This window comes from Aquila chrysaetos, chromosome 2 (assembly GCF_900496995.4).
Source record: "Aquila chrysaetos chrysaetos chromosome 2, bAquChr1.4, whole genome shotgun sequence".
In the NCBI taxonomy this organism is placed as follows: domain Eukaryota; kingdom Metazoa; phylum Chordata; class Aves; order Accipitriformes; family Accipitridae; genus Aquila; species Aquila chrysaetos.
The window spans coordinates 52,991,797-53,003,970 of NC_044005.1; the positions used below are offsets into that span (position 1 = coordinate 52,991,797).

Below are 12,174 nucleotides of genomic sequence, written 5' to 3' on the forward strand. Positions count from 1 at the left end.
AACGATACTTAGAATCCACCACATACCTATCTGATCACCGCCCTGCTGCTCTGGTGCCCTTTTGCAAGCAAGTGTAAGCCACCAACCAGTAACGGTTCAGCTACACATGGGATGAAGAGGACAGAAGGACAAAGTGTTTGCTCAGGTGATCGCTTGGCTCTCTTTGGAACATTGTCAGACAAGTCAGCGCAGGTTTTCTAAGCCATTCTAGGCAGGAGTGATATTTAATTATAGTCTTAACCATATATCCATGGGTCAACTGGAAGATGACCTGACCTATAATAAAACCATCAGAAATGCAGCTGTCTTTGTAAAAGCAAGAAGCGATGCAGCATGAGGACAGAAGGGCTCGATCGCAGGTGCCTGGGAAAGCCACCCGAAGCTCACTCGCAAAGCAGGGTGCATGTGCGAGTGCCACAGCCCTGTACACCTGAACAGTGTTGTCCCAAACCCGTGCGTTGTAACTCCAGCTTTCAGTCTAAAACAGACGAGATGTTGTTGGCTGCTAGACAAGGCTTAGCTGGTAGTTTATTTTAATGAAATGTTGCCCATAATGCCTGAATCCCACAGACATGAGGAGAGATACTAAGGCAGCAGATTTGTACTGCGTGAACTTGCTGAGTGTCACGGCGGTTATACTCCAGGTGCTGGTTTTTGTGTCTTGCTTATGTTTCATTTACACTTCAAGTGAATGGTAAAGTAGGTAGTACCTTCAGTATGTGCAGTTATCTAGACAAATACCTACAGCCTTAGACTAGGAGACCATGATCGGCATAATGCACATGTAAATACAACAGAGAGAAAAGATGGGACCAGGTACTAAGGCAAAGACGTTAACCTCTCCTACGCTTCTCTGTCCCTGAGTTACTGACTCGAAATCCCTCTGTAGTTGGTGGAAGGTAGGATCCCATTAGCCAGAAACTATCGTTAAGTGCTTTCTAGTGAAAAGCAATGCCTACCAATAGTCTTGTGTAGCAGAACACACAGAAGTGCGCCTATATGTAATATATATACACACACATATATATAAAGCGGTCTGTATGCATATAGGTGTGTTTGTTTCTATGCACATATAGTATGCGTGTGTGTATATATATATATATGTATGATGCAAAGAGTCTCAGGCTTCACGGAATACGAGGAAAGCAAGCTTCACTTCAGGGCTGAACTGCTTTTGAGCAATTTCTCCAGTGCATTAGGCATCAGCATCAGACATGCATGCTTTTTTTTTTGCTTCACTTCTTCTTTTCTTGAGCAAACAAGTTTACTGTGAAAAATGTAAAGAAAAATCTCTCTCCCCTCCCTCCTTCCTACTGTTTTTAGAGCAGTGATCATGCAGTGCAATCTTGTTCCACAACTATAACTGTGTTTTTTCATGTGCAGCAGAATCAGTGCCATGAAGTGTTTAGTCACCTTCCTCGGTTACCTCCCAAGAGCAGAATTTTCTCTTGACAATTGATTTCCACCATCTTATTGTGTCCTTGTCCCATGGTCTGGAAATGAGCACTGGCATCTCCCGCACAGAATGCCAGGAAGCTGCTTTTTAGTACATCAGCGGTGGCCGCACTGCAAAGAGGTACATGAGCACGGGTTCTGTCCCGTTCTGTTTAAAAAGCGTATTCGTTTTGAAAGGACTGTCTAGGCTTCTTGGCTTGTACAGCATAGAGCACACTGTTGGCACTTAAATAATAAAAAAAAAAGCCATTTATAACAGGTAGAGAAACATCATGATAAGAATTCTCCCCCTAAACCCCAGTGTTTTATTTAAAACATAATTTTAAATTTAATATATTTTTCCTTTTAAAAAGTAAGCTGATTTAAATTAAATGTGAAATTGGGAGATATGATAAGGAGAGTTGTGATTGGAATTCAAAGTCTAAAATATCGAGAAAAGAAACAAAGTGAACCTGCATCTAATAATTCTAGACTATTTAAGGAAACAGTAGCCAGAGATAGCCCCCTCAATTCACTATCTGTACAGATAATGTTTCTTTTTCATAAATCAGGATTTTTTTTTTCCTTAAGTATCCTGTTCATTTATGGTAGTTTTGCATAACTGATGAAATTCCACACAAATGTACTGTATGTTTTTAAACTGAATTGGAATGTTCTTATAAGTAGATCTTGACTGATATCACAAATAAAAAGTAATAGTTCTTTAGATAAAAAAAATCCAGGCACAATAGAAATGTAAACATGAGGAGCCTGAATAAATCAATATAATTATTTAATTGCACATGTAAGTTTGTGTAGGTTCAGTATAACCTCCAAATTAACAAAATGAAGGGCTAACTTTAGCACACAGGAGGAAACTAGTTACAAAACAGTGTGTCTTAACAGTTAGCAATTACTAAACCCATCATTCCTTCAGGATAATAATTAAATCTTGCATGTATAAAACAGTTAAAATTGATTTAAATCACTTGGATGTAAATCTGTCTGGCTTGAATTGAAATAAAGGTTTGTGTTGATGGAATTCTGTCATTGCAATCCACTAAATCAATTCATGTCAGCAAGCAGTACATAGGTGATGACTGAGACCCACCACACAACTCTGTATGTCTTTAAGATTTGTACTATTTCTGTATGTGAATCGATCTGGTAAATATATGGGGGGGAGGTTCTCTGTGCTTATTGCTGAAATACATGTTGAAATTTGCATTTTGGCTGAATCTGTACAACCATTAGAAGCTGATACTGTTTTGGTAAGCTCTTCAAAGCTGAGCCCATATGTTCTCCTTCACTTTTGGAGCATGCCTAGCATACCTATAGGTACTACCACACCACAGACAACAAAAAGAGGTGTTATTGTGCCTTTGGATGTAGTTAGTAACCGGATGATTTAAAGGCAACTATCTTCTACTTCTCTCATAAACACAGAGCTCCACATGAGTTGCACCCAGTGTGAGCCTGAACAGCAGAGGATGCAGAGGTGGCAATAAGCTATCTTTGTATTTTCTTGATCTTTTCAGGAATTAGACAGGATGATGCTTATATCTTCCACTGCCTATGGATTCAAAGACATTCTGTAGCAATTGATAAAGCTGTGGAAGCAGTTATATGGATACCGCTGTATGGGTATAGCTGTATCCTGGATGGATATGATTACACCTTGGAGAGCGGTGAGAGTATGGCAATGAACTCCATAAAGCAGAAGGTCTGGTCTATTCTATTCTATTCCATCCCATCCCATCCTCTGCCTTTCTATGTTAAATGATTCTTACCTTTTAGTCATGCCCTAGAGATGCTGAGCATTGTAAAGTGCAGGTGACTTTGGCCAGAGAGTAATGCAAAGTCCTGGTTTGGTTTTCTTTGTTTTTCTTTCTCTTTGAATACTATGGAGGCTGACACTGATGTTCTTTGGTGAACAAGATCCCTAGGGAACCAAACCCTTCCTCCCAACAAATAAAGCTTTAAAACATCAAGTATGGGCTGCTGTTATCGCTTCAGTGTGTTTTGATTTCCAGTATGCAGTATTGCTGTAAATAGTGCTACAAGCAGATCAAACCATGGCTTGATTAATTTGACATTCGAATTTGTCACTCCACTACTTAATGGTCTGCCTACATTTAGAGAGCAACTACAGTGTGAATACATATGCATGTGTTCCTGGTGCGCCTCAGCTGTAAATAACAGAAAAGTATTACTAAATGCTGTAAAAGCCTCTTCAGGACAGACTATAGCAATTCTAGAGAACCTTGTCAAATACTATACAGTCAGAGGGAAACATGAAGTGTCTTTGTTTGACTGTGGCTGGGACATGGCAATACTTTTGCGGGTTGATTGGACAAAATGTCAGCTCACATACTGATTTCTGTCTCTCAGTTAAGACAGCGAAACCACCTATACTCCAGTGAAAATGCAGCATTGAAATAAGGCGGAACACAGTTTACATGGATTAATCATCTCTCTCTTCGTCTCAGCTATGAGCTTAAAAATATTGCCTTCTTTTTTTCCACAGGTCTAGCTTTCTTTCCAGTCAGTATGAAGATGCTCAGTAAATGCAATCTGGTCTTCTGGAAGAAACACTGAGAGCATAAAGCGAATGGGATAATATCTCAGCTAGAGGGCTCCATATGTTGATGACAAGGTATGGTATACTGAGAAAGAAATAGGATTAGAATTGTTCTAAGTACCTATGAGCCACACATAATACTAGGAAGGAAATAACACTTTCTAAATGCACAGCACTGTGCCAAAAGTGCAGGTGAAAAATCTTTACTTGAGCACAGACAGATGGGAAGCTGAAGTTAAGATGGCATTGGAGATATGCACTATTGTAATTTGAGATTATTAAAAAGCTCCTAACAAAGCTCCCAAAGGGCCCAATCCTAAGCACTACCGCAGAATTGATTGTACCACTGATAAAGGAGTAAATGCCGGTTCCATGCAAAAATCCACTAATCCATTAGCAGGCTTGCTTCCACTAATCAGAAGAAACGAAATTACATTCAAGGGTGAATGGAAGTGTATGTTGGGATGGATATTGTTTGCCTGTATTTAGTTCTTTTCCTCAAAAGAGATGTTCAGAAAAGAAACAAAGGGAAAAAGTAAATGTTGTTGCCTCTTTATGAGCTGTTCTGTGCTGTGCTTTTACTGTGTGGCCCAGTGATGATGAATAAAAAACATTTCAGAAGGCTGCAGCAGTGAGGTAAGATTTATCTGGGCAGTCAGGACTGTTCTGAATTGCAGTTGGCATCCGTACAAGAAATATTTGGAGATGATTATTCCTGGACTGGTCTATGGTTGGGTGTTAGCTCTAGTGTGAATGTACTCCAGTTGTGTGTATGTGCTGAGATTTGATTACCCATTTAATCCCCAAATATATCAGGCTGCACTTCTAGGCAATGGATGGAGTTGTCACTCACTGGCTAGGTAAAATACTGTCTTCTATTCAAACTGGCTTTAAAAGCCATATGTTGTCACATTTGTTTTGGTTTTATTTTTAAATGTGGAGACTGGAAATGAGGTACAGGGGTGTCTCGGTGAACAGATGCGCCAGTAAGACAAATGTTAAATGCATCCACTAAATTAGCAAGTTGCTGAGCTTTTGATAAACCTTAATAAAACCCACTTTTTTGCAGCCAAGTTTTGTTAGATCTTGACTAGTTTTTACTACACCAAATTCTCATTGCCTCTGAGTGGAACCTGCTTGAATGAAAACGGGGGAAAATCAGGTGAGAGCTGGGTGTTATTTCAACAACTGTGACACATTACATCCCACCCTAAAAAATCATTATAATTCAACAGAAGAGTAACGTTCGTGCTTAAGTGTAGCTTGAATTCGGTCTATCAAAAAAGGCTTCTGCCTATTCTGAATTTTTAAGTCACGTCATCTTTCAGCTTAATGATCCTTTAATATCAGCCTGCCACTCTGCAGAATATCTCAGAAGTTAAGTACTTACATATACATGGGCTGTAGCTGTAAATGAGATGTCTTCTGTGGACCTTGATAGCCGTAAGAGTCAAATCCACCTATGAAATCAACTGAAAGGGGGAAAATTGCTTTCATTAGCAACATCTTTTCAGAAGTGATAGGCACTATCATTCAAGAACCAGCCAGCACACAGATTATTTTTGACAGGCCCCCTAATAATCTGTTAAAATTAGACCAGCTAATTGTGGAGATGCAGAAAAAAGGGTAAAAAAATGTAGAGAAAGGCAAAGTCCCTTTTTTAATTTTAAAATAAAATTAGTTTTAAAATCACAGAAAGACAACGAGGGCTTTATAACAGCCATCTGTCTATCCGAAATAGCCACACATCCCTCTTTTTCAAGTAGGCCACCTCACTGGAGTACAAAACAACATGCTATTCAGATATTACAAATGCTGAAACCCATTTATTTATTGGCATGAACGCATTGCTTCTGACTGTGATTACTGTGTCTGGCTTGCTGTCATACTGCGGTTCAGTGATGTAGAGGAGAGAGCACATTGATCCGACTCTGTCTGAGAGACAGAAGTTTCTCTGATTCCCCGCTTTGACATTTGGGTTGAAATGCACAAACAGAGGGTTGGAACAATTTATCTGAGCTTCTGAGATGAGGCTTCACAGATCTAAGGAAACCAGCATTTCTCTCAAGGCACTGGAGGTCTGCAGGAAGGCTGTAGGGTGGGAGTTATTTATTAATTCACACCATTGCCAGTTCCCGATGGTCTTCTCATGTTTATTTTAAACAATTTCCAGGGCAATTCAATCTCATCTGAGCCTGAGACCCCTGTTTCTCTGCTATAACACTTTACACAGGGAAAAGCGCACCCTTTGCTTCCTTTGCACCAGGAGACCCAGCTATTGGCTTTTGGGGGTTATTTGTGGGCAGCTCTCATCCCTGAAATATCTTACATAGCAGATGTGAATTTGACTCTACTTTGACAGAAAAGGGCCAAAGAGTTTGGGTATGGAAGTGCATTTTTCACAGGTCTGGGCACAGCTACTGACAGACTGGCTCTGTGTACGTTATAAGTAAAAAAAGAGAAAAGCTTCTTTGATAGAGGATAGCTTCTCGCGGATCTAAAATGCAGTAACGTTCACAGAAAAATCACGACATGTAAATTTATAACCCTTGGTTTGAGAACTTTCACAGTGGTTTGAGTCCTTAAAACTTGCATTTATGAGGTTATTTTATACTAAGATACCCCTCAATGTATGCCACACTCAGGCATACTTATCAATGCAGTCACACACGTTCCAGACATGTTACAAAATCAAATTCTTGTACCCCTCTGTCCACCATTCACTTTGCAAACCAAGAGCTACCCACCAAAACACTAGACTGGACCAGTACGGTATGTCTCCATTGCACACACAGACATGTTGAACCTGTCATCCACCTTCTTCCCTGGCAAGAATGGTCCCTGCAGAAATAATTTAGCTGATTCTGTGCTCTGTGGCAACATTACGTATACTCTTATCCCAGAATGATGTTTCACTAATTTAATCCCTGACATCTCTAATGAAGGAGGTTCTACAGTCTGTGTTGCCCTTCCCCGCACCTAACTTCCTAATGTCTATTTTAAAAGTAATTTCCTGCAAATTAACTACTTTTCTACATTTTGGCCTTTTCTCCCTGTGGATATGAAGACAAATGAGCCATTTTTTTCTTTTATAACTACTTCTAAGCATTTTCATAAAGTATTTTCATGCTATCCATCTTTTCCAGATTTAAGCATACCTAGTTCTTTCAAATTTTTCTCATGGCCCATGTTTTCCAAGCCTCTAAATTTCCAAGCCTGAAGATCCTTCTTCAGTCTACTTATGTTTTTCTTACAGTGGGGTGCACAAATCAGGACTAACTGGAACAACTGCCCGGTAGGTCTTCTGTATGTTACCTGGAATAACATGGTGGGGGTTTTGTTTTTGTTTGTTCATTTTTATTTTCTTTTTTCAACAGCATCATATGAATGCTTAATAGCCAGATCTTTATTTTTATGTTTTGACATTAACTGTAGTCTAGCCAAGTAGTCCATATTTTATCTCAAGACACTTGATTGATTCTTCCCCATAGGAGCTCTTTTGCACTTGTCTGTATTGAATTTCATCTTCTTGATTTCAAGCCACTTCTCAAGATCATTTTGACTTCTAATCTTATCTTCAGAACTGCTCTTACCCCTCCCAGTCTGGTTTCATCTGAAATTTTTACAAATGTTCTCTCCTCTATCATCCTTGCTGTTAACAAAAATAATGAAGAGAATTATTTCCCTAGCCGAGGTCCCAGTGGGATCCCATCTGAAATGTCATCCCAGCTGGTTGATAACTAAATTGCAAATAGACTTTTAAACAATTCTGCACACAACCTATGATGACTGCATCTGGACAGTGCTTCCCTGGCCTGCTTACAAACCTTTCATAGGGTCAAATTCTTGCTAAAATCAAGATAAATGCCATTTGTTGCTTCCTACTTACTGTCTGTAACCATCAGAATAACTTTATTACCATGTGATCATGTCTTTGGAAATTTATAGGCACAGAATGAAGAATTCACTATAGGAATATTGTTGAGTGAAGTGCTAGGCTGGGAGGAAAAAAACTCCCTCTTATTCAAATACGAAGGTTGCAGCAAAAAGAATGGACATGTCTTTGCTGTAGCTATGGTTTGTTGTTCTCCTGCCCAGTTTTCCTTTTTTCTCACTCTTGACCTCAGAGAACACAAGTCAGAAAATACCTGTGTTGGACTGAGTGTCTCACTGGTGTCAACCCATGTAATTTTACAAATGTTGCCTACATGCGTTTGTCCGGCTTTGCATTTCTTTTGTACTTCCCAAGACCCTTCAAGCAACTGGTAAACCATTATTAGAAGGCTGCAGGCATAGATACTCTGTTTTGCAGTCGTGGGGCAAAAGGTCTTAAGGGTGACTTTTGAGGTTGTTTTCAGAAAGCTAAACCAATGTGTTAAGAAAAAGATTTCTTTCAGTAAAATGACTTTGTGTGGGCATGAGAGAAAGGTGCATGACAAATATCTCTGCATGCATTGTGTCTTTGCCCTGTTGCACAGAGTAAACACAGTGTTAACAAGCCAGATAGATTGTCAAGTGACAAACAAGGCAAGCTTGTAGAGACATTTCTGTGTTCAACTGACAGTGGAAGTTCCCATGTGTGTAACCAAATGATGGTAGGGCAGAGAGTTCCACTGTGACCTTGTTGTAGGCATACAATGGCTTCTTACGCGCAAGAACAAACTTTGCAAGGTAGGTGAAGGTAGGTAATAGAAAGTGGATCCAATACAAAAGGATTTCAGTAATTTCTTTGTAGCGAGGTTTCTTGATGGCGGCAGTTTCTCAGCACTGCAAAGCCTGCGGTGTCCAGACCGTGCTAAAAGCTCCCCGTGGACTCTGAGCTAGTTTCTTAAAGCATGCAAAATGCTGCCCTTTCTGCAGGCATTTTATGCTGGCTGTGCCTGAAAGGTCACTAAAAGTGTCGTACGACTGATACATTCCTGGCAGCAGTAACATGAGATGAATAAAACAAGGCTCATTAGCTGAATCGCTACAGAGGCTTCCATCCTTAACCTCATCCATCAAACACATTTTTGACTATTCTATTTTACATTCATCTTACATGTCACTGTTATCAGAAGTGGCTCTTTTGTCATGTTTTGCTTTAGTAAAAGCACACGTGCATGTACAAACAAACACAGAATCCCGTTCTTTTGAAATATTGGGTGCTGAGATGCTTATTTTCCTACCTGGACTTGAATAGGATAATAGCAGTACTATTTAGCTGTAAAATGTTTTATAAGAAATTCAGCCTGAGTATTTTCTTCCTTTGCTGGTGTTAAGGGGCTTGTCAGGCATATGACTGTAGTTACAACTGTAACACAGACAGGGCACTTGGCTCAAAATAGGGACATATTTTCTATTACTAGGCACCCACAGGGATGTGAGGTTTCAGCCTCTGCTCACAGTCCCAGTCCCTGCTGTCTCCAGTGCATGTCAGGACAGGATGAGAGGCATAAATGGGTTTCTCATTTTTCATTTCTGGAAGTTTGTGGTGTATAGAGGGAGCATTAAACCGGGATGCACAAAAAAGACCCCATTAGCATGGATGTGCATATGGGAGAAGGGACTTTCTAGAGAGTTTGCGGTGAGAAACATTGAAGCTGATGAAATCAACAGATGGACAAAGAGAAAGGAAACAGTGAGGAATAAAAGTAGTAGCAACTTTCTATAGAAAGCAAAAGGAAAGGTATTGAATAGAAACCAGAAAACTAGACACTATTCTACTTGCAGAAATTTTCCTCTGGAAGATATAAATACTGAAGCACAAAGATTCAGGTCCTCAGCTAACATATATATTTATAGCTTCAGTGACTTCATTGAAGCAATCATAATTTACATTAGCTTAGGATCTGACCTATGCGTGTCATATGTGTATAGAAACATGACTGACACTATGGCTTTCCTTGCATTTTAGTAGGCATGCAAAAATCAATGTAGACTAGATACGACAGGATATAGAGTTTAGGAATGGGGAAGGGGATGAGTGGCTTTATCTGCAAGGAAAAGGAAAGAGAAAGGTTGGGAAACAGCCATGTAATTGGCCAACCTGTGACCTGCAGTATGAATGACTTCTTGACTCCTTTCAAACCCTCTCCTTGCTTTGTTCCTTTGCTACTATTGTTTGTTTTGTTGATTATCTCATCCCTACCCTTGATGCACGAGACCCTGACTCTCCCAATGGTGAATCTACTGCCAGGACTCAACCCTGCCTTCACCACCACATCTGCTTCCTGCCTGGGGCTCCTTCTTTAAAAGTGAAAGTGTCTTTGGTAGTAATTCTATAATAAGGGTGACTTCTCTCACTGATTCCTCTCTCCTCCTTCACTTTGTCCATGTCCCTGATGAAGTAGCTTGGCTCCTCCAGCTTTCTTAGCTCCATCCCAGACACCGCCATCGCCTCCCCATCCCCCTCCCTCCTCCCATCTCCACTTGTTTCTCTGCACACCATCTTTCCCAGTTCTTGTACGAGCAAACTGGCAAAGTAGTCGCCCTTTCCTGTTTGCCAGCCTTTTTCACTCCTCTTACCATTCATTTCCCCTTCTTTCTTACTAGTTACAAGAATTTTGTTCCATAAAACTTCAGCTTGTCCCAGTGACAGACTCTTTCTCTTGACCTCTTTTTTTTGCATTTCCCTCCCAATATGAATACATGTAAATTCCCTTCATAAAAAAAAAATCAATCCCACCCTTATCCCTGCTTGTTCCATTCTCTCTCTCTCTCTGTCTCTCTCTCGATGGTTCCAAACAATTTCTGGAGCTATTTTCCTCCATTTCTGTAGAAGATTTTCTCCCACCTTGTGTTCTGTCCCTTGCACGCAGCTGGAACCACAGTCAGAGCACCTCTTCCTATCCAAATTTGGGTACTGCTAACCCAGCGCACACAGTCCTCTCCATGGATTCATCCAGCCACCTTTTGCACAGCTGCTGCTCTCTTCTTCCTGAAACCTTTGCCTCACCGGCCTCCGCTGTCCCCTCTGCAGGTGCTCACCTTCCTCCTCTCATCGCTCGTCTCCTTTCTTGATGGTTCTCCCTCCAGCATGCTGCCGGAGACCCAAAAGCAGTAACCTCTGCCTTTTATTTTTCTCCACCTCCTGTAAACTGGGTAGTCAGACTCACAAATGCAAATTCTGCTGTCGTTGGCTCTCTCAGGTGTCACGGGGTACCTGGCTTGTGCTCACTCTGCTAATCTATACAAACTGAAATCTCAGCTTCTTTCTGTGATATTTACCCATGGATAATTAAACATCAGTTCCCGTTCAGCATGGCTAAAACCAGAACTCTTCGCCGCTCCTCCCTAACCTTCTCTGCTACCTCTCATAGTGAACGATGGCACTTGTACCCTCAAGTCTGCCTGTCACTTGAGGATGTAAGTTAGATGTCAACTTTGGTTTGGGCTGTGCACCATTTAATTTCCAAAGATTATTTTTGCATATCGAAGAGGGAGACTTTCCTATCTGTTGACACACCTATAACATTTACCCAGGGCTCTCAGTGTCAAACACCACAGTTGTGCCTTTTTTTTTGAACTCACCAAATGTGGAGTTAAGGAGGCAAAAGCTGTAGGACTCATCTTTTTGGCTAGGTTACTCTTCTCTGCATCCTGCTGCTGATTAATCTTCTATATTACATCTAGTAGAAGCTAAATCTTTTTACATTCAAAGCCTTTTGTAGAGACTCCACATCAATCTCTCCTCCTTCCAGTTCCAAAAGCTAAATTCTGCTCCCATGCTGCCAGCTTGACCTCCATACTTGTAAAATTTCCAAATATTTTCTCTCCTTGTGAGAATGTCTTCACAAACAGTTCTCTCATTATTTTCCCTAAAATTCTTCTTTGCTCTGTTGGCAATAATTAGCTCGCCAATGCCCTTATATTCCTGTCTACCACAGTGAATAATATTTGCTCATAATTTCTTTGCACTCACGTTCTGGCTGTACCCACCAGTTGCCTGTTGTCTAATACATAGATTGCAAGCTCCAAGAAACAAGGGTGGCATTCATGTTCGTACAGTGCTTGGCATCGTGGTAGTTCTTAAATATATTCATTAATCTAAAGCACTAAAATAATATTAAAAATTTACAATTACCCGTGATAAAGATGGTAGCAATTTAAAAGTGCTGACGACGAGGGAAGCGTATGTGCATGGGCACATGGATGCTTCTTGCACGTGCATGTCATGA

The 12,174-nt window shown here is 40.5% G+C and overlaps 1 protein-coding gene across 3 annotated transcripts in view; it reads right to left on the bottom strand.

Annotated features, from left to right (window-relative positions):
• NKAIN2 (sodium/potassium transporting ATPase interacting 2) overlaps positions 1-12,174 on the bottom strand; it is a 569,020-nt gene that overhangs the window by 7,346 nt on the left and 549,500 nt on the right. For 2 of the 3 annotated variants that reach the window (XR_003921409.1, XM_030000711.1), the window contains exon 6: positions 5,406-5,487. Coding sequence is in view for 2 of the 3 variants with exons in the window: in XM_030000711.1 (XP_029856571.1) it covers positions 5,406-5,487 (82 nt within the window). In the remaining variant the exon portion in view is untranslated. Of the gene's footprint in view, positions 1-1,097; positions 1,681-5,405; positions 5,488-12,174 lie in introns of those variants that run through there. The other variant, XM_041120375.1, reaches the window with a different exon arrangement.